General features: G+C 41.4%; 1 protein-coding gene across 3 annotated transcripts in view; it reads left to right on the plus strand.

Moving 5' to 3' along the window:
- LOC135206054 (transmembrane protein 39A-like) overlaps nucleotides 1-26,596 on the plus strand; it is a 387,090-nt gene that overhangs the window by 322,714 nt on the left and 37,780 nt on the right. For all 3 annotated transcript variants that reach the window (XR_010312668.1, XM_064237257.1, XM_064237246.1), the window contains exons 7-9: nucleotides 11,944-12,107; nucleotides 12,258-12,355; nucleotides 12,623-12,830. Coding sequence is in view for 2 of the 3 variants with exons in the window: in XM_064237257.1 (XP_064093327.1) it covers nucleotides 11,944-12,107; nucleotides 12,258-12,355; nucleotides 12,623-12,830 (470 nt within the window). In the remaining variant the exon portion in view is untranslated. The remainder of the gene's footprint in view (nucleotides 1-11,943; nucleotides 12,108-12,257; nucleotides 12,356-12,622; nucleotides 12,831-26,596) is intronic.

Raw genomic sequence — 26,596 nt, forward strand, 5'->3', positions numbered from 1 at the left:
TCTAGGTCGGTACCCTGCCTACTATGGTGGGAATAGATAAACAACTCGGCAAAGAAGCTCAATTTTATTTCTACCGGCTTCCGACGAAGGTCATGAGCTATAGTTTTCTTTGAGTTTAGCTTTCGCTGTTTGCAGAGTTTCCAGTACCTTCGTTGAAGTACTCGGATTCTTTTGTCATTTCCATTCAACGTTTGTTAACTAGTCATGCATAATTAACGGTACTTTGACCAGTTTGACCAGCCTGCAGTGGACTCTTAATTGTACCCATCAGGTACCGCTTAAGAAGGTAAATGAGGTTAAACCTTCTTGTAGTTTCTGGGATACCCCAGATACCTTTTCTTCAGGTAATTCCGATAAACTTCCGGAGGGAGACTTTTCCCAACCTGTTGTGAGATGTAAGCGTCCGAGATCAGTGCGCACTTCGACGCCAGTGTCGCCTTTGGCCCTTAAAGCTGTACCAGTTACAGTACACGAACGGCCTAGGACACCAGGGCGCGAATTGACCCCTTGCTGTGGGTTCCGTATGTGCTGTTGCTATTAGCCATGACACTGTTTCCGAGCGTATTTTGACTCCGAATCCCTCATTGATGCATGAGCGCCCATTGGCGCCAGAGACTTCGATGCATGAGTGCCCATCGGTGCCTGAGACTTCGACTTTGATGCATGGACTTTCAGGGGTGCAGGAGCACCCATTAGTGCCAGAACTCCTTTTTCCAACTGAACTGGAGTCGTTCGAGCTGCCAATTCCACCAGCGGCTCCTCGTATTTCGTCTAATCCTTCAGTTGGCATGGCCGACCCTCATTTGTCTAATGTATCTTCTGCGGTAGAGGAAGAGATTGCTACAGAAGATTCTAATCTGCCATCAGCTTATGAAGCTCTTTTGTGATTTTTCTTGGAAAGCTATCCAAACTTTTTCAAGCCAGATACTCCTGCCCCTCCAGCTACAACTCTTCAGATTAGTAAAGTTTCTTCAGAGTCTCATGGTCTCCCTCCGTTAGTGCTTTCTATTTCAACCAAGAAAGCAATGGGTGAGGTTGAAAGTTGGCTAGGAGAAGAGAGAGCACAAGGGAAAGCAGTCTTCTCTTTTCCCTCCTTCTTGCTTGAATAAGAGAAGACATTCGTATTATTTCACTGGGGAGTCTCTCTCTTTGGGTGTTTTTGCCTCCGCCTAAGGGGACTTCTCAGGACATATTGAGTCTTCTTGGAAACCGGCTTTCACAGTGGCAAAAATCTGGTTTTCTTCGAAAGAGATCGGCCACCTCCTTCTAAATCTTTAAGATTTTAGAAGTTAGTTTTATGGACTGAACTATCGGCTCCCTTGGTAAGAAAACTCAGGACGCTTCCTCAGCAATTTCTCCATCTAAACTGATAAATATATATTATTGCCTTGGTTCAGAGTAATAGAACACAAATTTGGTAATACTTTTTAATAAATTTTAAATTTTGATAATCTACTATTATACAGGTAGTTGTCGACTTACGACCACAATTGGTTCCGACCAACCAGTCGTAAATCGATTTGGGCGTAAGTCGGCCAATGTTAATTTGCCGAAAGAATATTAGGCTAGCCTAGCCTACCCTAGGGTAATCAGTAGGGTAGCCTAGCCTACACTACACAGTATACTTTATACATCTATGGCTTCGTCATTATTAATTTCAGCAAATTCTCTAAGTTCAATGCACATTTACTTATAGTAATTCAGTACAAAGAGAAATTGAGTAACATTTAACAAGTTAGCCTCGTGTATACATACAATAATGATGTTATCGTGTACGTACATATATCGTACGTATATTTATGAATACAGTAGCCTAGCCTACAGTATACTACTGCATATTATATGGTATAATTCAGTAATTTATTAGCCAATTTTGGATGTTCAATGCATTCTGACTTATGATATCACTGAAAAGAAAAATTGGATACAAAATGGGAATCAGATTCGGACTGACTCAGCATTACTTACCTAATGTGAGCGATGTCAGGCTGCTTTAGTTAAATAATTTTTCAATTTTTTATTTTTCTTTAGACACTATCATATTTCATAGTTGTTATGATTTCTTTAAATTTTTATACCATTTGTGCTGTCTTTCTACACATCACATCGTGTCATAGGTTGCGTACTTTTGTGAAGTTAAAGTCAAACCCGTTTCTCTACACATCATACTGTTTCTTATTGCTACGTTTGTCAGGTTTGATTCAGTCACTGCTTGCTACAGTACAATTGGTTTATTGTGGAAAACATACAAAAATATAAAATACAGATGCAAAAAAAAAACATACGTATGTACGTACAAAAATACAATTGAAAACTATTACATCAAATTAAAAACTTATTGACTGCTGGCATCACTGGTGCTTGGCTGTGGGTTGTCGGCATCATCAACTGGGGCAACGCTCGGTGTGGCGGGAGGAGTTGTTCATTTAAAAAACATGGTTAGCTTGGTCTGAATTGTTTGCTTCTTTTTTTCGTCATTAATTTCACGATATGGACGAAACGCGTCGTGTACCATCTGTTCAATCTTCGCAAACCTTTCAATGTTTGGGTCCATTTCTTCGAAATGTGCAAGGAGTTTATTCAGTTGGGCTAAACCCTCTGATTATCCCTTAGCGGTGAATTTCCTTTCTGGCAATTCTTCTTCCTTCTCTGCTTCACTTCTTTCTTCTTCCACCACTCTTTCTTCTTCCAATTCCATCAGCTCTTCATTTGTAAGTTCTTGGGAATCTTGGTCTAAACTCCTCAATATCTTCCATTTCACACTCCAACGAAAGCTCTTTCGTCAGCTTCACTATTTTTTCCCCGTATCAATTCTAGTTCTGATTCGCTCTCAAATCCAGCAAAAGTATTCACATAACGTTTAACACACTTTTTCTAAATGCCATTCATACACTTCTTCACAGCTTCCCAGGCGGCAGACAGATTCTTAATACACTGAAGAATATTATACTCTTTCCAAAATTCTTGCAGGGTTAGTTCTGGGTCGGCATCTATAGCAGATATGGCTTGGGCAAAAGGGGTTTGGAGATAGTTTGCCTTAAATGCAGCAATCGAACCTTGGTCCATAGGTTGAAGAATTGGAGTGGTGTTTGGTGGCAAAAAAATCACTTTCACATCGGGATTGAGATCATCTCAATGTGGTGGATGTCCAGGTGCATTATCAAGCAGCAGTAAAATCTTGAAAGGTATATTTGTCTCAGAACAGTATTCACACACTTGAGGAATGAAACAGTTAAGGAACCAGTCTTCAAAAAGTGGCAGAGTCATCCATGCCTTATGGTTAGAGTGAAAGTAAACAGGCAAAGCATGCTTGTTTACATTCTTGAACGCTCGTGGGTTTTCAGAGTGGTAAATTAGGAAAGGCTTCAGCTTGAATCCTGCGATATTCCCACCAAGCAGCAGAGTAAGCCTATCCTTAAATGCTTTAAAACCTGGCATGCTTTTGGCTTCTTTGTGGATGTAAGTGCGTGCTGGCATTCGTTTTCAGAACAACCCAGTTTCATCCACATTAAAAATCTGCTCCGGAAGATATCGTTCATCTCTAATTATTTCATCCAGATTTTTGACAAACTTGCTAGCTCCTTCCTCATCTGCACTTGCTGCTTCTCTAGTCACTCGAACATTATGCAGTTGGAATCTGTTCTTGAACCTCTTGAACCAGCCAACACTTGCCAAAAATTCTCGATTGTAGTCTTCTCCAGCACGCTCCTTCAAAGTCTGAAACAGACTTCTAGCCTTCGTCTGCACAGTAAAAAGGCTTAACGGTGTTCATTTTTTAATTTGATCTTCCATCCAAACGTTCAACAATTTTTCCATTTCATGGATAGGCCCGGTATTTTGATTTTTCCATTTCATGGATAGGCCCGGTATTTTGCTTTGTAATCACAGTCGATCGCATGAGTGCAGAACCTTTCACAGCTTCATGAATCCTTTCTTTGTCCTTCAGAATCGTAGACACAGTAGAGTGCGATAACTTCATATCACATGCGATCGCATTAACCTTCTTTCCTCCTTCAAACTGTTTTATCACTGTTAGTTTTGTGTCCAGGTCAATGGCCTTTCTTTCCTTCTTGGCAGGCTGAGGATTAGATAAAGACAATTTCCTCTTGGCAGACATTTTAAGAAATTATCTAAAGCACAAGATATATGTAAACAGACACGGAGGGTGCGTACGGTAGCGGGATGCTTTTTACACTGAGTGAGCAGCGGCAGCGCAGCGAGCTGTGTGTGGAGAAGCGGAAGCTAGGGGAAAAACTGTCGTACACCATTTTCGCGTTACGATTGCTTGTAAAGCCGATCAGACGTAACTCGCATTGGTCATAAGTCGACAACTACCTGTATTGAGATTTTTTGTGAGTTTATGGGGTTGTATCAAAACTCGAGTGTTTAAGATCTTTTTTCGAGTGTCCAAATTGAGAGCCTAGTGTGTTCTACACATTGCTGGATTATTACTTGAAATGAAATTAAAATGTCTCTGTTGAGCTGTTTATTTTCACATGAATTTAGTTATTGATGTAACTATATGGGGTCATCTGATCCTGCCAACAATGCTGTTCCTGGCTCCATGCATGACAGGCATTGTATTCTCCATGCTGGGAAGCCTTTGGAGAAGAAACAATGTTGTGATGTTTGCTCTTCTATGAGATGAACTGGAGTACTGTGCAAGCCTCAGCTGAGAAGAGGCATGCAAAACCCCAATTTTAGAAATTGATTTATTATGACTTGGTTGTCAGCTTGCCCGAGAGCCCAGATGAGAATGATGGTTATCATGTATCATGGAGCCAGAAATTCACAGCTGTTATATCCACAACATCAGCTCCTAGATATAGACCATCTGACGCTAGTGACAGGAATTTGACGTACGTTCCAATGCAAGGGTAGATGATGCTGAACCCTCATCATCTGGAATTCTTCCTGTCACTTGTCTTTCCTGTAATCAAAACAGGAAGAAAAATGGTGGGGCTATTGTACTTTTAGGATCGTGTGAAGCATTAGAAGCAGGACAGAGGATTCAAGAGGCTGCTGAACTACTTTTGAAAGTTGTTGGTGTAGACTTGGTAGCAGAAGAAGCTAAGTATCATCATTCATGCAAAAGCACATTCTTGTGTGCAGCCAATAGAACTTCTAGTACTGAACAGAAAAAAGATGATATTCCACAGAATAAGACAATAATTGCTGTTAGAAATATCCATGAATATGTCTAGAAGTTTGTAATTGCTGACAAACATGCAGAACTGTTGACATCTGTGTATGATTGTTATTTGGACTTGTTCATTTGCCGATGAGTCTCCTATGCTTAGGCACAGTTTGTTGCGAAACCTAACAAATAAGTTTGGGTCCAAAATGAAGGCCCAGAGTCCAGTAGGTAAGAAATTAGGTAGTATTCTTTACAATGCTGTAATTGGTGATGATTCTGTACATGTGGCTTATGACTACACAGAGTCTGAGGAACGACTCCTCAACCAAGCAGCTGTGAATGATATTAGAGACAGGGACACAATTGTACCCCAGCCCATGATGAACTTCAAAGTTCTGTACACAGGCAACAAATCTGACCAATGTGGAAAACAAATTGAATGTCGTATTGATTCCATAAGTCAGGATGCATGTAACTCTAGGTATGGCTATAAGATCTATCACAGGTAGCAAGAAGCTTGTTGAAATTCTGAATAGGTTTGGGCATTGTCTCAACTATTCATGCTTGGAGGCATAAATCATGCGTCAGGCAGGTGAACGAAAAATTATGAAACTCTGCCACCAGTTTTTTGAGCGTGTGTGTACATTAACATATTTCATCAACTTGAAAGAGCTATCCAGACAAATAACATGATGCTCTTTGTCTTCACACTGACACCAATCATTGACCTGTTTTTTTTGGGTCACATCAACTATCCCCGCTGGTTAACAAAATACCAATTGGACTTATTGAGTATTGATGAGAGATACTTAATCAGGGTGTATTCACAGTGTGAAGGACAGAACATGATATGAGCAAAATTCCTGTGGATTTGATACTGAAAAATGCCGATGATGCATCTCGACTGACAGGAATCACCTTTTTCACTAATGACTACTCCTCTCGCCTTAGATGGTGGGATCGATTAGTAAAGATGATGTCACTACAAAACTTAGGCCAAGACAAATTCAACGTGACAATGAAGATCTTCAGAAAATCATCAAACAGCTCTTAGATACGAACAATCCATTTGAAAACTGAAGGAAGCTTCAGAGGTATTGTACAATATTTGCACAGGAAAAGGTACCAATGATGAAATCTGGGAAAGCCTCCTCAATGTACCAACCAAAGGAAAAGTCAGACACAAGGAATTCATCCAGGCTTGCGTGAGTGATCCAAACAAGTTTGAAATTCCAAAATGAAGGAAAAGCTGAAAACCTTTGTAGATGGCTGTGCAAGCAATTGTCAGACAAAGAACACAAAAATTGCAGCCCTTAAAGGATCACGTGATCTGATGGGATGTCTCCTTGTGCTGTCCACCAAGAAGAGTCTTGACATGCAGCATATTCTCCAGTACGCATTGATTCCAGTACCTCTGTCCTTGGCCAGCCCTGAAGAAGTAATGATAAAGACTTGATAAGAGTGCACCCTTTAATATGTTGGAGAGTAAAGTGAAAGGTCTCGAAGAGCATCCAAAGGAAGTCAGTGCTTACGTCATAGATGGACAGTTCCTCTTACATACCTTTCCACCAAATTTGCCCTTCACATATGGAGGGTTAGCCAGAAGTATTCTTACCCAGAGTTTAACAACATAAGCCAAACACATACACATAGCCTTTGATGACTATCCACAGCCTTCAATAAAGAACACTGAAAGAGGCGGGCGGAGATCTGACGACAGAACCTCCATCATTAACAGGGTCAGAGCTGAGGGGAGTGCCAAGAAATCTAAATGATGCCCTAAAGTCCAAGTCCTTCAAAAAGCAGCTACCTCAGTTTCTTCCCAATGAATGGCAAGACTCTTCATATGCGAAAATTTTGGGGATTGTGAAGTCTTCTTAGATGTCCAGGGGAATGTTATGAGTTACAGGTGACAGAGGGTATAATACAGCAAAACACTGGATGGATTAAAAAACAACCTTGAAGAGGCAGACAAAGATTTGTCTGCATTCCTCATCAGCTGCTCGTGAGAATGGACACATAGTGGTCAGGGCATCCAACACAGACATTGCAGTGATATTATTGTACCACTGTAATAGATTTTAGTCAACATTGTGGATGGATATTGGAACAGTTTCAAAGAACAATCATTGTTACGTCAGCCTGACTGCATTATGGAAGGAACTAGGACCAGATCTTTATGCAGCGTTGCCAGCTTTCCATGCCTTCACAAGATCAGATTATACATCCGTGTATGTCAGAAAAGGGAAGGTCAGGCCTCTCCAAACTCTAGAAAAGCAACCTGACTACCTGAAGACTTTCAGGGTAATGGCAATGGGCTCTAGAGTTTCTAACACAATGAAAGAAGCTCTTCAGAGGTTCACAGCCACAATGTATGGAGCTGAGGATAGAGCAAACACTAGGCTGAATGAATGGAGGTATGAGAAGTTCATGAAGACATATGGACCAGAGGGAAATGGAAAATACCTACTACCCAATTTGAAGGGCATAGATGCAAGTGGGCTACCACCTTGCGAAGACGAGCTCAATCTGTACATTAAGCCTTCCTCCTGTGTTGCTAACTTGTGGACGAGCAGATCAAACTCATATGTAGCATCCCTCTGAAGAAAATGACTGGCAGTTGGTTGATGGCCATTACAAACCGGTTTGGTTCGAGAGGAGCAATTCCCTGCATGCCTTATCCCAGAGGCAGAGGACTTGGAAGCACTGGACAATGATGAGGAGGATGACATGAATATTGCATCTTCAAATGAAAATGGGTGTTGTGATGAGGATGACTAGAATCTTGTTACAGAAAAGCAGCCTGAGATTATAATTTGCTTTACCAGTTAATACTACTAGTTAAACTCATGATTATAAGCATATTCACATATCTTTTCCATAACAGAGAGAGAGAGAGAGATGTGTGTGTGTGTGTGTGTGTGTGTGTGTGTGTGTGTGTGTGTGTGATATTCATCAGCAGTTTTGATGTTTCATCTTATAAATTTTAGCAATAGATTTATAGCAAATGTGATAGTACATGTATGTGCATACTAATTAATATGAGTATGTCTATCAAAAGGCAGTTTTGGTTTCAAATAGACATGTTAGTGCCTGGCCATCTCCTGTAGCAGCATGTTATTAGATAGCAATGTTTTACCACAATATCTACTGCTACTACTGCTACTACCTTGCAAAAGCTGTGAAACATTAGATTTAAAAAACTGATAATTCATGAGTTACATACATTAGATATTATATCATGATATCCGGGTAAATACCATAAATGAATATCGAATTATTAATAGTATTGGCACGTATTATATTTGACTCTTCACCAATGCACCTTTTCTTGTACGTATTAATAAATACTTAAATATATAAATTTGCAGTTCCTTTGTTCTTCTATATCAGATAAAAAAAATATTCCCTCAAAGTTTTATTCATGGTATATAAAGAGGTCATGGAGCTAGAAAACTTATTTTAATCGGCCATGTGCTAATATAGCACTCTCTTTAGGCAGTTCTTAAATGGATTTTGCTCCAAATTCGACACTTAAGAACTGCTGATCCTTTATCAGGTAGGTCTAAAGGATATTTCTACAAAGTTTCATTAATGTACGTAAGACCTGTTTTAAATGTGCTTAAAAATAGCACCCTCTGTAGATCATTCTTAAATGAGTTTTGCTCCAGATTTGACACTTAAGAATTACTGATCCTTCATCAGGAAGCTATAAGGTATATTTCCACATTTCCACAAAATTTCATTAATGTGCTCAAATTGTGTTTTAAATGTAATTGTAGCTCCCCCATTGGGCCCTTCTTAAATGTTATTTGCACCAATTGTGCCATTTAAGAATGGCAGCACATCTGTAATCACAATGTCAAAATGAAACTTTTATCACAGGTTTGATTGATGTACTCCAAAATATAATTTAACCCTCTTACGCCGACTGGACGTATTTTACGTCGACATTTTTTGTCTCTCGTGTGCCGACTGGACATATTTTACGTCGACTTACAAAAGTTTTTTTTAAAATTCGCGGAAAAATACTTATAGGCCTACCAGCCTAAAACTTTTGAATCATGCGCCTTGGGGGATGCTGGGAGTTCAGGGATCAAGGTGTTGTTTTGTTTACAATCGTTACGCAGGCGCGCAAGCGCGAATTTCTTTCTTGCCGCACTAAAAAGTATCTGTGACACATCTCTGAAATTATTTCGTCACTTTGACATAATTTTTGTACCATTGTAAATTAGCCGTTACATGAAGTATTATATATGAAAATGTGCGCATTTTTATGTAGAATACAGCAATAAAATACTCATGATTGTAGCTTTTATCAGTTTTGAGATATTTTCATATAAATATCGATAATTGCCAAAATTTCAACCTTCGGTCAACTTTGACTCTACCGAAATGGTCGAAAAACGCAATTGTAAGCTAAAACTCTTATATATTAGTAATATTCAATCATTTACCTTAATTTTGCAACTAATTGGAAGTCTCTAGCACAATATTTCGATTTATGGTGAATTTATGAAAAAACTTTTTCCTTACTTCCGCGCGGTAACTCTTCCGAAAAAAATCATACATGCGATTGTGGTAATGTTTGCACCATTTTAAAATTAGCCGTTATATAAAGTTTTAATATATGGAAATGTGCGCAATTTCATGCACAATACAACTAAAAAAAACCCATGGTTGTAGCTTTTATCAGTTTTGAGATATTTTCATATAAATAACGATAATTGCCAAAATTTCAACCTTCGGTCAACTTTGACTCTACCGAAATGGTCGAAAAACGCAATTGTAAGCTAAAACGCTTATATTCTAGTAATATTCAAGCATTTACCTTCATTTTGCAACAAATTGGAAGTCTCTAGCACAATATTTCGATTTATGGCGAATTTATGAAAAAAATAACATTTTCTTTACGTCCGCACGGTAACTCTTCCGAAAAAATCATATGTGCGATTGTGGTAATGTTTGCACCATTTTAAATTAGCCGTTACATAAAGTTTTATATATGAAAATGTGCGCAATTTCATGTAGAATACAACAAAAAATAATTGAAGGTTGTAGCTTTTCTCATTTTTGAAATATTTGCATATAAATCACGATAAATAGAAAAAAACCACGTTCAGTCAACTTTGACTCTACCGAAATGGTCGAAAAACGCAATTGTAAGCTAAAACTCTTACAGTCTAGTAATATTCAGTCATTTATCTTCATCTTGAAACAAATTCGAAGTCTCTAGAAAAATATTTAGATTTATGGTGAATTTAAAAAAAAATCTTTCCTTCGCTCCGCGCGCGGATTCTCCGCCACAAATCTCCGAAATGCGTACGTCCCATTCTCGGAATATTTGCTCCATTTCATATTAGGCATTTCATAGAGTTTTATATATGAAAATGTGCGCAATTTCATGTAGAATAAAACGAAAAATATTTAAAGGTTGTAGCTTTTCTTATTTCCGAAATAATTGCAAATAAAAAATATATATATAAAAAAATTCGACATTTGGTCAACTTTAACTCGTCAGATATGGTCGAAAACTGCAATTGTAAGCTAATACTCTTACAGAATAGTAATATTCAATCATTTGTCTTCATTTTGAAAGAAATTGGAAGTCTCTAGGACAATATTTAGATTTATGGTGAATTTTTGAAAAAAATATTTGTTTACGTCCGCGCATTACGAATTCATGCATTATTTTGTGATAATATTTTCTCTGTGTTGCTTTTATCATTTTACAATGTGTTATATACCAAAATGATTGCAATTTAGTGTACATTACAACGAAAAAAAAGTAACTTGTTACCTTTAACCGTTTTGCGCACAGCGCGATTTGAATACAATTATATATGAAATTTCGTTTTTGCGCTATCATATATCGCATTATTTATATATGATAATGATAATCTTTTTCATTTCTGATGGTTGCATACTAAACTTCAGCCAATGACAAAAAAAGGAGCCAAACATGAACTCTTAATCTTGAAAACTAAGCGCGCTGTGATTTTTTGAAAAAAATATTTTTTCCTCTTCCGCGCTCACTCCGAAACCCCTCCGGCATACGGGAGACAATTTTTTATTTACCACTCCGGCGTAAGAGGGTTAAACGTGTTTTGGGGGCCAGTTCAAGCAGCACCCCCTACTCGATGCACCAATGGCATAACTCAAGAATGACCCATTTGGAGGTCCCCCATCACCCTAACTAATGACTTTAGCTATCAAACCTTTTGTACTCGAGATGTAATACAAATCTCTGTGAACTCCTGGACTATAATGAAATCAGTAAGTGAAGAATGAAATTCTCTGAATTCTGATTTGTTTATTGACCAGAAAAGGAATAGCTTCTAGGTCAGTTTTTGTTCGTATGAAACAGTATGCAGGTTTTGATGTAGTTAAACTGGGTTCAGCATTCTCTAAGGATAAGAGTAAGAGCCCTCTTATCGTGAGTCCATTTATACTCTGTCATGTGTTATAATGTGTTATCATTACGTCACAATACCCGGCTAGAAGACCAGCTGAAAGGGAATTCATTGATGTTAGTCTGTTCACCATTGAGCTTTGGATAGACCATTGAAGGGTAATCATTGAGAACAAGATTTAGGTTTGTCATGCATTGACACATTTCATTGTATTTTCAAATTATTTTAGCAGTTTCATAAGATTTGGCTGACTAATTTTGGTTGTCTTTTTTTCAGATCCCATTTGTATAGCTCATTCAGTTTTGTGTTGTACCATTTTACATTTGTATTGAAAACTTATTTACTTAATTTTCATTTTCCTGTGTTTATAGTTGAGATATTTATCTTCAACAGCTGTTGTGAGACTTATTCAGCATTCGTGCTTGAGTAGTGCTGATGCTGTACGAGGGGAAGTAGAATTTCTGACTAATGACTGTAACCGGCGTATGGCACAAGTCATGTACCAGACAATTGTCATTGTCTATTATACAACGCTAATTCCATGTTTCTTTGTTCCGGTAAGGCTTTTTTTTATTAATGTTTTTTTTTCAGAGCTTGTCAAATTTGTTTTTCCTTAGCAATGTTGAATTAGATTGAGTGTATGATGAAATTATATTACCTACTATACAATGTATTTATGCAATATTGAAAACTTTATTTTTTTTCAGTCCTCGTTATATTATGATGTATCGTGGGTTACTCTTCACACCTTATTTGTTGCTACTACCTGCTTTATGTGGCATCTCCTTTACTGCTATCCTGCAAGGTAACTTCATGTTAAACCTCTTAATAGTTTCTTTATGTTGTATCTGCAGTATACTGTTATATTACCAGCCTGAAAAATAAAATTACCTTTGATATTTCTCTTTGGGTATTTATTAACAATTTTCAACTCATATGAGGAAATTAGTAATAAATCATATAGCCCCTTGCTCTTGTTATTTATCTGATTCAGGCATTTATGCCATGAAACATAATACAAAGGCATGACTGAATCAGAGCTTATAAGATGAATTGTCAATTCCCTTGACAGATATTGTGATGTCCTCCATCGATCTTCCATGCATTTAGGTGGCTGGGCAAGAGTTGAGGGACGGTCAGCTCATGCTCCTTACAACCCTTGGTCTAATTCAGTACTTTGGCCCCAGGGTGCATTAGTTAAACACAACAGAGAATTATATAGAGCAGAAGGTGCAACTAATGCAGCTGAACCTGGAAATACTACTCACGCAAGGCTATATGTAAGTTTCTTGTCTCTTATATATTTGCGATTAGGACAGAAAGAATGCTGCTTTAGTTATAGCTAACTCTTGGTATTTCACAGTTTGTTTATTTGCTGCTATGGATTGAAATAAATTAACTTTTGCCTTGCAGTGACATACAATATTGAAATGAAAAATAAACAAAAGGTATTTTTTTTTTTATTAATGTCACTCAATTTTTTTCCTCCATCTCTGGAAATATGGTAATAATTCCAGGTAAACCAAATGGAAAAATGTTAAAGCTTATAAATGTGCCTCAGAGGTAGTAGAAAAATGGTGTTGTTACTATTGAACATTATTGTAAATGAAGCCATTTAAACTTAAAACATGCAGGTAATAGGGAGAGAAAGACGAGTTATCACATACAAGTTTTATAAAACTAAAAAAATACCTCATGCTGTAAGACCAGGCCAATATACTTGGCCTGGTATGGTATATTCATGAAGTAAGACTTTTTGCATATAAGCACACAAATACACATTACTTTACAATTAACCCCTGTTATGTGGGGGTGGGGGATTAGGGACCACAACCACCCACAAAAAACAAAAATCGGCATTAGGTTGTTACCCCCTCAAAAAATGCTTGTAAATTTTTCTTTCCATTTTTCTTTGCAAAATTACATTTAGAGCTGACATACTATCGTGAAAGACAAGAACAAAAGCCAACAGCAACCCCTTGGTATATTTATGAGCAAATTTACAAAACGACGTCGTGAACCAGAGACGCAGTACATTCTCCCTTCAATTCAGAAGGAAAACTGAAGTCCTGAAACGCCAGACTCGGGATTTTAGTCATTTTAAAATATTAATATTAATGTAAACTACAAAATATCTATAAAATGTTTAATACATATTAAATAATCTTTAATACAAATTAAATAAATCTGTCTTACAGAACATTTGACAACTAATCAAGTTGCCCCTTTACTGTATACATAAGCCATTTTCTCTCATAGTACTGAAGTATTATGTAATCCTTTTAAAATTATCACTAGTTCGCATTTGTTTTTATAACAACACTGTTTATTCACCATTTACGGTATTTTTTCACATTGTGTATGTGACTAAATTATAATTTTTATGATAAAAATGATTTACAGCATACTTATAATGTAGTTATGTACAGGCGGCCTGCGGTTAACGGCGCAATCGCTTAGCAGCGAATCGGTTTCACGGCTGTTGTCAAAAATATTAATGAAAAAAATAAGGTATTGCAAAGTATTTTTACGGCACAATTTTCGCTTAACAGCGCTGCTAGCACCATTATGTCTAATGAGTACGTACATTTGTAGAAAAACCGTTCAGACCATAAAGGTTATGCAAATGATATTAAAAATTTTTATTGAGAGTTATTACATAGGTATTAGGGTAAACTGTATGCCCCTGATGCTGTTATATGCCGAAAATATAGAGTTAAATAAGCGCAAATTTAGCTATGGATGTGTCGATTTATAAATGTTCATGCTTTTATGTTTAAAATGTGTATGAAAAAGGGATTTTGACAAAGGAAAAATCTATTTCTGGGGGAAGACTTGTGTTGCCCGGTGAAAAGTCCCTGTAGCTCACTTTTCTAAGTATAAATAGATCCTAAATATACCAGAGAAAAAGCTAGCTTGGTATGCTGAAGTTACTACCCTCAGCTCGATCACCCCAAGGGCGTCGGTATAGCACTAGGGCGAGTGGAAGCCCCTACCAACAGGTCTTCTTGCCAATTAGAGGATTCCTTTGAAAATCCCTCCCACGGCAAGAGCCGTTACAACAGTTACTCCTCTTACCTTCTGCTCGCACTCGCTACTACTACTACTACATGGCCGCCATCTTCATTCCTGGAATAGACACCCAAGCTTGGACTGGCTAAGGGTGGGACTAGAAGAAAAGATGGGTTCACCGGGCGACACAGGTCTTCCCCGAGAAATAGAGTTTTCGTTTGTCAAAATCCCTTTTCTGGGTTCAACCTGTGTCTGCCAGTGAAAAAGTATCAGAGAATTCCCATCCAAGCTTAACAGATACAAAACAAGTATATAAAAGGGATAATGAAACCTAAGTTTCACTTGAGAATAAATTTAATGCGCCGTAATAGGGCGGACACTTACTTACTAATTCTAATCTGGACTTAAACTAGAGCTTAAGACTAGTAATAAAAATAATATAACAGAATGGTATCTGAAGCAATATACAATAGATTATGTACAGACATGTTAGTGATACCAATATGGTCTCAATGCTATGTACAAGTTCCAGTGACGGGATGGCAACAAACCAGCCCGGCCTGGAAGAGAGAGGGTTGGCAGGGAATACGAGCGAGGCAGGTAGGAAGGAGAGAGTATTTAAGGGAAAGGGAGTGACAAAAAGGGGCTAAGGAAAAAGAGTTGATAAGACTCGGTCATTCAGGGGAGACTATGCTCCCTGGAGCCACTGTTGGGAATTTGAGGGCCTCTAAGTTCTTTAGATAGTGGTGTTTAAATACTGCTGGAGATTTCCAACCCGTATATTTCTTCAGGTCTTCGAAATTCATATTGTGAAAATAGTTAATGGAGGTAGCCACTGCCCGGATGTCATGGACGTGTGGGACTGAATCCGGGTTGGCCTGCTTAATATAGTAGAGTATTTGTTGTCTAATACCTTTAAAGATCGTACCACCTTTCTCTCTAATGAAACGGGGGCCTGAAGTTTTTTCGGAAGTCCTGGCCAGATAGGATTTAAAGAGTAACTTCAGGACACAATGATGCATCCTGTGTCAGAGGAATAATCTTCCATGGAGCCCATCTGTTTTGTGAGTCCTCATTCTTAGCCAAGAACTTCCGATCTAGGGATAGTAATACTTCACCCGACGGGAGGAGTTCAACATGATCTGGATTTCTAGAGAGAGCCGAGAGTTCAGATATTCTGGCACCTGAAGCCAAGGCCATTAAGAATAAGGTCTTTCTGAGAAGGGTTATATAAGAGCATGACTCATTGTCAGTGTCTGAGGCTAATTTAAGTACATCATTCAAAAACCAAGAGACCGTTTGAGGACGGTCTATTGGTCTCAGGCGTGCACATGCTCTTGGAATCGAAGAGAAGTATGAATCTGACAAGTTAATGTTAAAGCCAAGCTGAAAAATCTTCCTTAAGGCCGATTTGACCGTAGAAATGGTACTAGCGGCTAGGCCCTTCTCAAATAGAGTTCTTAAGAATGAAATTGCCAGATTTGTAGTCATATTTTGAGCATCTGAATCTTTTAGAAAATTAGCCAACTTCTTCACTGCTGAATCATACTGCCTGAGCGTTGATTCTCTTTTATCTGATTCTATGAATAAGATGTTCAGTGGATCAATACTAGTGTTCTTTTGGGCTGCAAACTTCATGAAGTCCATAAAGTTAGGGCACTTAGAGTTTTTGAGGAAGCTGACACAGTCTGAGTTTGTACTACCTGTGTCAGTTCTGGACGGGGGATCTGTTTGGGCCGGAGATTCAGTTCTAGAAGAAGCGGAAACCCGTTGCTCTTTGGCCAGTTGGGAGCCACCAATGCTACCTGTCCCGTGAAAGATCTTAGCTTGTGCAGGACCTTCATCAGAAGATTCACTGGTGGAAACAGGTAAATCTTCTGCCAAATGTTCCAATTTATGGACATCGCATCTGTGGCGTAAGCTAGAGGGTCTAGGTTGGGTGCTACGTAACATGGTAGTTTGAGATTGGATTCAGTGGCGAATAGGTCTACTTGGAGGTCCGGGGTTTGATTGCAAATCCACTGGAATGACTTTTTGTCCAGGAACCACTCCGACTCCAGCGGAGTTGTCCTGGAAAGTGCGTCTGCGATAACATTTTTCACTCCTGCCAGGTGAGTTGCTGACAAGTGCCAATGATTTTTCGTTGCTAACGAAAATATCGCAATCATTACGTGATTTAGTTTGCTTGACCTGGAGCCTCCCCTGTTTATGCAGTGGACTACTACTGAACTGTCTGAGACTATCCTTATATGACTGTTCCTGGCCGGAGTCAGTCGTTTTAGGGTCAGGAAAATGGCCATCACTTCTAGAACATTGATGTGGAACTGGCGGAACATATCTGACCATGTTCCCTGGACTTTCTTGTGTTGCGAATTGCCTCCCCAGCCGCTCAGAGATGCATCCGTGTGGATAGTTAGAGACGGCGGAGGGAATTGCAATGGTACTAACTTGGTCAGGTTGCAGCATTCCTTCCATGGACGGAGCCTTTTTGTTAAAATGGGTGGAATTACCGAGATCTTGTCCCTGAGATTGATGTTGGCTCTCTTCCTCCAGACTCGATTAATATCCTTCAATCAGGCTTTCAATAGGACGTCTGTCACTGACGCAAACTGTAGCGAACCTAGGATTCTCTCTTGGGTACGTCGAGAAGCCTTTGTTGTTTGTGAGGAGCTGTTTCGTAGCCTTCACTATCTCCTTGATCTTCTTGGATGGTAGAGATAGTTTGTGCTTGTTTAGGTCCCATTGGATTCCCAGCCATTGAAAGCAGGAAGCCGGAATGAGCCAAGATTTTTCTTGGTTTATTTGGAAACCCAGAAATTCCAAGAATTTTATCACTTTGGCTGTTGCTTTGCGGCACTCGTCGACGCTGGCTGCCCAAATGAGCCAGTCGTCTAGTTAGGCTACTAACATTACCCCTTGGGTTCTTAGTTCCTGAACTATCGTCTCTCCTAATTTGGTAAATATCCTGGGTGCAATGTTGAGCCCGAACGGCATAACTCTGAATGAGTAAGCCTGTTTCCCTAGTTTGAAGCCTAGGTACGGAGAGAAGTTCCTTGCTATTGGAACATGATAGTAAGCGTATGTAAGATCTATAGAGGTGGTGACGGCCCCACGGGGAAGTAAGGTCCCCACCTGCGAGACTGTCAGCATGCGAAATTTGTCGCATCGAATGTATGAGTTGAGACGGGACAAGTCCAGAATCACTCTTCTTTTGTCCGAGTCCTTCTTTGGGACATTGAACAGACGTCCTTGAAACTTTAGGCGTTTTACTTTCTTTATAGCTTTCTTCTGCAGGAGATCTTTGGTATAGTCTATAAGGTCCGCCATTGGCATCTGGTAAAAACTGATTGGCGGAGGGGGCCCTTTCTCCCATTTCCACCCCAGACCTTTTGAGACTATACTGTGGGCCCATGGACTGAAGGTCCAATGGTCCCGGAAGAGATATAATCTCCCTCCCACCTGCGGCTCTCACTGGCTGGCTGCAGGTCTGCTACCTCTGCCTCCACAGAAGCCTCTACCTCTTGGTCCGCCTCGTAGCCGGGCGCCACCTCTGGCCATGCTACTTCCGGCATGCCTGTTGTAGCTGCGAAATGCATCTCGCGACTCGTAGGCAGGGTTGAAGGCTGGGGAGGTCATTATGGCTGTCAAGGTTGAAGGCTGCTGAGCCGGCGGAGTTTGTACTGAGACAAACTGTTGCTGCGGTTGAGCCTTAGATGTTGAAGGCTTACCGACCTGGGAGACCGGAACCGCTTGCACGACCGCCTGAGGCCGAGAGGCCTGGTAAGGATTAAATCTCCTTGGCCTCTTCTTGGGTCTGGTTTGGTGTCCGGGGCTATCGAACTTCATTTTGGAAGGGAATCCCCAACAGACCCTAAGACTCTGGTTGGCTCTGGCTGCCTCATGAAAGACGTTGTTGACCTCGTCTTTCGGGAACAAATTTTCGCCCCATATTGAGGACTTTATGAGTCTATTAGGCTCATGCCTTATAGAGGCACTTGCCAGGACGTACTTCCTGCATGCTCGTCTCGCCATCACGAAGTCGTACAGGTCCGTTTGGAAAGTCTGTAGTAGAGCTTTCGTAAGGACCCGGAACAATTGTTCTTCAGTGTAAATCGATGCTACCAACTCCGCCGCAGTGAGGGAGTTGATAGACCTTCCCAATCTGGTCCTTGCCTCGAATTCCGCTTTGACCAGGTGGCCCGGAATCCTAGGTAGCTTCTCGGTAAATAGGATGGAAGCGCAATCCGGATCAAGTTTACTTGCCGTAAACGTAGCCGGAGCGTCATTCCAGAACTCCACATCTGCGGGGAAGAGTAGAGAGGTAGCCTCTTGTCTCTTTTAGCACTGGTAAGGGCTTATCCTCCGCCGCCGCTTGCATGGTTAGTTCCGTCACCTTGGATGTACAGGGCGACAGAACTCCATTTGGAGTCACAAACATAGTAAAAGCTACCTTTTTGTGGCGTTAGTTTGGTATTAAAGCAACCCCAGTCGGAGAGGGTGCGAACCCAAACAGCTTGAGCTTGGTCCCTAGGGAAGATCACTGTCTCCTTTGGGACCTTGTCTACTCTGACTAGCGCATGTCCTGCTAGTCTGACAAAACCAGGGAATGGGAATGGGAAGAGCTCAAAGTCCTCCAGCGGACGGGTTCCACACCCTTCAATTGTCAACTTCCCATCTGAGAATGGGGCATGCAATGCTAACCACCACGGGTTGTTATTGTCAAATGGCGGTAGCTTTGACGCATCCGGCACTGTCATAGGCAGCGCTGGGGTTCCGGAGTGGAGAAATACGGTCAACATCTCCTCCAGGGGCCTGATCCTCTCAGTCAGAGATGTTATTGCCTGGCCTGAGGTGTCTGAGCCCAAGGCGAGTTGTATCGACTCAAGCCTCTCGTCAACCACATCCCTAACCTTCGACATTAGAAGGTTAGCGAAGGCCTCCTGGTCAAATCCGTACTCCGTCGCCTTGGATTTAGCGGATTTGGCTCTCGACCCCTTAGGAGGGGGAGAATCCTTGGCAGCAGGTGACTTGGCAGTAGAAGTCGACGGTTATGGGACCAACGACAACTCAGTCGCCGCTGACGGAGTCGGTTTCGATACCTTTGGAAGGGATTTCGGTCTTACCGATTTGATCTTGGGAACGACCGAGAGCGATCCTTCCCAAGCAGAAGTGGACTTAGAGAAGCCCAGGAAAGAAGAGGAAGAAGAAGGAGTAGGACTTAGAGACTACTTGCCTCACTTACCTCCCCACCTACCTCCTCCTCAGTGGCCATTGGTTCAAGGTGAAGGCTGATGGCCGCCACCTTCTCCGCCATCAGGTCCTCTTGTTCCTCCGGGACGGGCAGCATCACCAGACGGATGGATTCTATGATAGGGGCGGCAATGTGCGCCGGAACAGCTGTCGTAGCCGTGGCCCCCTTGTACAGAAGGGAGCACAATTGTCCATCCAGGACATACGGCTGTCCCGCCGGCGCATTCTTCCCGAATCCTGACACCCATCCTCTAAGCGCCACCCTTGCCTCATGCCAGGTGGCCGAGGCAGCCTGTCAGAGAGGAAATTGAATTAACATTCCACTTGGGGAATACGTAGTATCTATAAGAAACTTCTTAAGTTATTATAACCGAAATTCCATGCAATTGATGCAGTAAAGATACTTACCTGCTCATCAGTGAGAAGGGACACCATCTCGTAGCAGACGGTGCACGCGTCCAGATGCCAGACCATGTAGTGCTCGAGTTGTGCGGCGCAATTCACGTGCGAGCAGCTGACTACATGGCCGTAGGGCTTGCTGAGGGTAGCGGAGTACCCTTCCGCCTGGCAACAGACATATGTAAGTTGAAATTTCTTATGAGTACCAGCCCAAAGCGCCGGAGTTAACTCCGACGCGAGCATGCACCTTAACCTAGATATTGGTTCAAGATTTACTCACTAATGACTTCAACTCACTGAATGAATAGAGAAAATCATTGGATGTATTTGCCTGCTCCCGATTCCGTCCTTGAAAGGTAGATGTATGTCCAGTATATGGGATCTGAGACCCGCCGGACCAGAGAAGAGGAAGGACCTAATCTCTATTACGGTCGGCTGAATCAGAAGGCTACATATTATCATAGTCGAATAACTGACCCATCCGCCGTCCCCACTGGAGTGGGGAACGACACAAGAACGGAAACTGAGCTGCAGCAACTTAGTGCAACACTCCGGCAGCGGGTGTGAGGGTGAGTCACACTCCGTTGGCACCTTAAAGGTCCGGAGATATCTACAGAGTAGTCCCCAAAGCTTAGCCTACTCAAAGTCTCATCTCTCATTGTCATAAGTAATGCCGGCGGAACGGGCTGAAGCAGTGGATCAGGGTAAGTTAATTCCTCTATCTGAACCTGAACGCCTCTAGTGGGGGGAGCGTAACTCCTAGCCCGAATCCGTAGCCGGGGGAGGACAGCTGGAGGGAGAGACCACTGAGCGGCGGAGCTGTATAATGTACCATCCAGAGCGATGTCCGCCGGCTGGTGCGATACTAGACCGCTGTTAAGCCGGCGGAGCTATTCACTCGGAGACATAAGGGATTACATATAATACCAGTAACCCCACCGCTCCAACCCCTCTCTTCCCCACTTGAGTGAAAAAACTCCAGCGGTCGTTCATCAGTAAGACTACTAGAACCGCGAGTTATAAGCGTCCGGCAGAGCCGAGCTAGGAAGTGGGGGGAGGGGAGGTGAGGTGGTATGTGGGGTGGTTGGTTGTGATTGTCTGGCCATCAACCCGATCAGAGATGGACACCTATTGAAGGCTGTGTAGCCTACTACTACTAGGGGTAGTAGGCCGACTGGGCCTATGGCCCGTCGTGATTGGTACAGCGACCGATTGGTTATCACTCTCAACCGGGAGGACATGGCCTACTACTAAAGGTTAGTAGCCGGGAGGCTAGGCCAGGACGATATACATACCAGACCATTTAATGTACAGCAATACAATGAATAATATATAATAATAATAATAATGAGGCATCATGGAAGAGTTGCAAAGGAACATAAGGTGAAAGGAGAATACCCAGTATGGATTTAGCCTAACCTTCCGAGATCACTACAGAACCGGTCAGGTAGGCCAAATAACCTCCAAAGACATCATGGTGTGGATGGTGGCCCTCGACCAAACCTTCCAAATTCGAATTTTTCGATCTGGACAGGTAGGGAGGATAGGTCCAACAATATGATAAGAGAGAGACTCACTATTCTTAATATCCTTCCCGCTAGCACCGTAGCGCAGACAGGGGGAGAGGCATAAAGGGTACAGGGGTAGGGACACCTGGCCTACCTTCCAAAACCTAGCTTAGGCTTGGTCGGTTAAGCCGGGGAGAGAAGCAACTCTTCCAACCTCTCAGTGATATGAAAATCATCAACGTGCATAAATCAAGTACCTATCTGGTTCGCATTAAACAATAACGCATGCATGTTTCTCACCGGGAGAGAGAGAGAGAGAGGACTCTCTCCTCTCCAATGGTAAATGCGATAGGCTACTAGTAGCCTAACAATTTAACATATACCATATGATAAAATTACGCAGAGATAGTCATGAACATTTTCTTGAGAAGGTGGGGCGAGCCAGAGGCTAGAATATAAATTAATCAAACTTTCTTAAAAACCCCAGAGGACATCAGGAGTGTGTTAGGCCTTCCTTCCGAACCAATCCGAACTCGATCGGTTAAAAATTAAGCACGTGATATGAAAAACCGTCACTGATGACTGTAATGAATATAAAATTAACATAAATTCAAAATTAAAAGGGAAATAGTGAGTAATAGAATCACACGCGCTCTAATGATGCTTTCAAAATGGCAGATGAGCCAACGGTGCCCCCGACGCGTTTTCTAAGGGGCCGAAGGCAACAATGGAACGCATCATAACGATACAAATTACGAAAACACCAATTGGAATACTCAACTTAGATGAAGGGGGACGTTCCACGGAAGACATCGTTGAATTTCTGGAAAAGCACTAAGGGAGCTCTGAGAAGCGTGTCGCACTCACAATGCTAATTACAGGAATGAAGATGGTGGCCGTGTAGTAGTAGTAGTAGCGAGTGCGAGCAGACGGTAAGAGGAGTAACCGTTGTAACGGCTCTCGCCGTGGGAGGGATTTTGAAAGGAATCCTCTAATTGGCAAGAAGACCTGTTGGTAGTGGCTTCCACTCGCCCTAGTGCTATACTTCAGCATACCATGCTAGCTTTTTCTCTGGTATATTTAGGATCTATTTATTCTTAGAAAAGTGAGCTAAAGGGACTTTTCACCGGCAGACACAGGTTGAACCCAGAAATGTATTGCGTATAGGGTATTTTTATTTCTGCACATAAATATGATACAAAGGTAGCTTTTGAAACTGCCCTCCAGTTATCAAAGAGGATGTTTTTTTTCATGTTCGTTCTTGTGGGCCGCTGCCTGCTGCTCTTCCGAAAATATAGTTGAAAAAAGTGCAAATTTAGTGATCGATATGTCAATTTATAGATGTTCATGCTTTTATGTTTAAAATGTGTATGAAAATGTATTACGTATAGGGTATTTTTTATTTCTGTGCATCAGTATGATACAAAGGCAGCTTTTGAAACTGCTCTCTATATTATCATCAGAGGATGTTTTTTTATGTTCGTTCTTGTCCGCCGCTGCCAGCCTCTCTTCTGAAAATATAAGAGTTAAAAAAGGGATTTTGACGAAGGAAAAATCTATTTCTGGGTGATTGGCTCGTGTCGCCCTATGAAAGATCCTTAATATCATTCTTTCTAGGTAAAATTAGCCTAAAATTACCAGAGAAAACAAAATTAAGAAAATGTCAGTAAAACTGACTCGCTCACTCTTAAAAAGAAGTGTCGGTATGATAATAGGGGCGAGTGTGGAACACTACCACGAGACAAACACCAATTAGAACTTCCTATCAGAATCCCCCCAAGAGAGAGCTGATACCAACGGGCGATGCAGCCTCTACTACTACTACTAGAGGACGCCACGGACAGCAGCGCCCCTAGCGGACATCCTTAAATAAAACAACTAAATACATCTTGTCCTGCAAGGGGGGGAAACAAACCATAAAAAGGGGGGTTTCATAGGGCGACACGAGCCAATCACCCAGAAATAGATTTTTCCTTCGTCAAAATCCCTTTTCTGGGCTCAGCTCGTGTCGGCCTATGAAAGAGTACCAGAGAAACAGACAAGATGGGAAAAAAGGGACAATGAAAAACAGCGTAAAATGATGGATATAATATAAGTAAATCAATTACAGCATACAAACTAAGTACTTAAATGGTAATTACAGTAAATTACAGTGATGCATGTAATATAAACAAAAGGGGATTTACTTAACAAAATTACAAAATATACAAACTCATGTGTCCTACCCTAGCATAAAAATAAGGGTAGGTACACTGAAATCCATCATTAATACAATAATTGCAAAATATACAAACATATTGTGTCCTACCCTAGCATAAAAATAAGGGTAGGTACACTGAAGTTCATCATAAATACAAAAATGGTGAATATATACAAACATATTGTGTCCTACCCTAGCATATAAGGGTAGGTACACTGAAGTACATTATCAGTACAAGTGTGGGTGTCCCTAGCAAAAAAATAAGGGACAATCCACTATATGATTCAACGGCTAAGGCTATGATATTCGAGTAGCCTGGCGATAGGGTGAGGCATGTTGGTTGATGTAGGTAGAAAGGAGACCTGGATCTATACTACAACTACTATACAGTATCAGGGGAAACTATGTTTCCCGCTGCTACTGCTGAAAACTTTAAAGATTCCAAGGACTTTAAATAATGCCGTTTAAAGACTGTCGGGAGGGGATTTCCATCCAGTATACTTTTTAAGATCCTCAAAATTCATATGTTGAAAATAATTAATCGAGGTGGCTACTCCTCTGATATCATGCTTTTTGGGAATGATTCAGGGTTGGCTTGCTTAATGAAGTAAAGGATTGTTGTCTAATACCTTTTACTGACAAGGTACCACCTTTTCTCTCATGAAAGAGCACCTGAGGATCTTGAAGAAGTACGAGATAGAAAGGCTCTAAGAGTTGATACTGGGCAGAGAGAAGGATCCTGTGGAAGTGGGATAACCTTCCAAGGAGCCCACCTTGCAAGAGGATCCTCATTTTTAGCTAAAAAGCTAACGATCCGGAGCAAGTAGAACTTCTCCTGATGGGAGGAATTCCACATGACCCGCATCCCTGGATAGAGCCGACAGTTCTGAAATTCTAGCTCCTGAGGCTAGGCTTAATAAGAATAATGTCTTCCTCAGGAGCATTATGAATGTACAAGCTGAGTTGTCAGTATCTGAAGCTAGTTTGAGGACATCATTCAGAACCATGAAACTGTAGTAGGCCTCTGAGAAGGTCTAAGTCTAGCACAGGCTTTGGGGATAGATGTGAAATAAGAATCAGTCAGATCTATCTGAAAACCTACTTGAAAGATTTTCTTCAAAGCCGACTTATGAGTGGTAATAGTGCTAGCTGCTAAAACCTTTTTCAAACAAGGATCTGAAAAAGGATATAGCCAGGTTAACTGTCATGGTTGTAGTGTTCGATTCTTTCAAGAAAGATGCTAATTTTTTAACAGCTGAGTCATATTGTCTAATGGTTGACTCTCTCTTATCTGATTCCAGGAAGAGAATATTCTGTGGATCAATATCAGCATCTTTATTAGCCGCAAACTTCATGAAGTCCATAAAGTTAGGGTCTGGAGAATTCCTGAGGAAGCGAACACAGTCCTCATTTGTACTGATTGTGATAGCTTGGGATTGGGGATCCGTTGAGGTCGGAGACCCAATTCCAGAAGGAGAGGATACCAGTTGCTCTTGGGCCAGTCCGGAGCAATCAGAGCTACTATCCCTTTGAAAGACCTTAGTTTGCTTAGGACCTTCAAGAGAAGATTCACTGGAGGAAAAAATATAAATCCTCCACTGATTCCAATCCAACGACAGGGCGTCCGTGGCATAAGCCAGAGGATCCAGGTTGGGGGCCACATAGCAAGGGAGCTTGTGGTTCGCTTGTGAGGCGAAGAGATCCACTTGAAGACCTGGGACTCTCCGGCCTACCCACTGGAATGACCCGTCGTCCAGAGACCACTCTGATTCCAGAGGAACTGACCGGGACAGGGCGTCTGCTATCACATTCCTACTCCTGCCAGGTGAGTGGCAGACAGATGCCATTTGTGCTTGTTTGCTAGAGCAAAGATGGCTATCATGACATGATTCACATGCTTGGATTTGGACCCTCCTCTGTTGATGCAATGAACTACTACTGCACTGTCCAAAACTAGCCTTAGATGAGACTTCTTCGGGGGAAGCAGTCTCTTCAGTGTAAGAAATACTGCCATTGCTTCCAACACGTTTATGTGGAGCTGGCGAAATTGAACTGACCAAGTCCCCTGAACTTGTTTGAACTGAGAGTATCCCCCCCATCCGGACAGGGATGCATCCGTGTGAATTGTTAACACTGGGAGGGGATATTGAATGGGTACTTTCTTGGCTAATTCGTTTACTTTTGACCAAGGCCGTAGTTGGTTGCGGAGGATCTGAGGGATTACTGACAACTTGTCTCGATATTTGGAGTTTGTTCTTGACCGCCAAATTCGATTTATATCTTTCAGCCTTGCTTTCAGAAGGATATCCGTCACCGAAGCAAACTGAAGAGACCCTAGGATTCTCTCCTGGTTTCTTCTTGACGTTTGCTTGCATTTGAGAAATTGTCTGACAGATTTTGCTATTTCCTTCCGTTTGGCCACTGGAATTGACAGATTGTGGGAAGACAAATCCCATTGGATTCCTAGCCACTGAAAACGAGATTCCGGAGTAAGTCTGGATTTCGTTTTGTTTATCTGAAACCCCAGATGTTCCAGAAAGTGAACTACCTTTTTGGTGGCTTTGAGACATTCCTCGACTGTTGGTGCCCAGATCAACCAATCGTCGAGGTATGCTGCTACCATGATTCCCTGAGCTCTCAATTGTTGAACAACCACTTCTGCTAGTTTTGTGAATAC

The sequence above is a fragment of the Macrobrachium nipponense genome, chromosome 11 (assembly GCF_015104395.2).
Source record: "Macrobrachium nipponense isolate FS-2020 chromosome 11, ASM1510439v2, whole genome shotgun sequence".
Lineage (NCBI taxonomy): Eukaryota > Metazoa > Arthropoda > Malacostraca > Decapoda > Palaemonidae > Macrobrachium > Macrobrachium nipponense.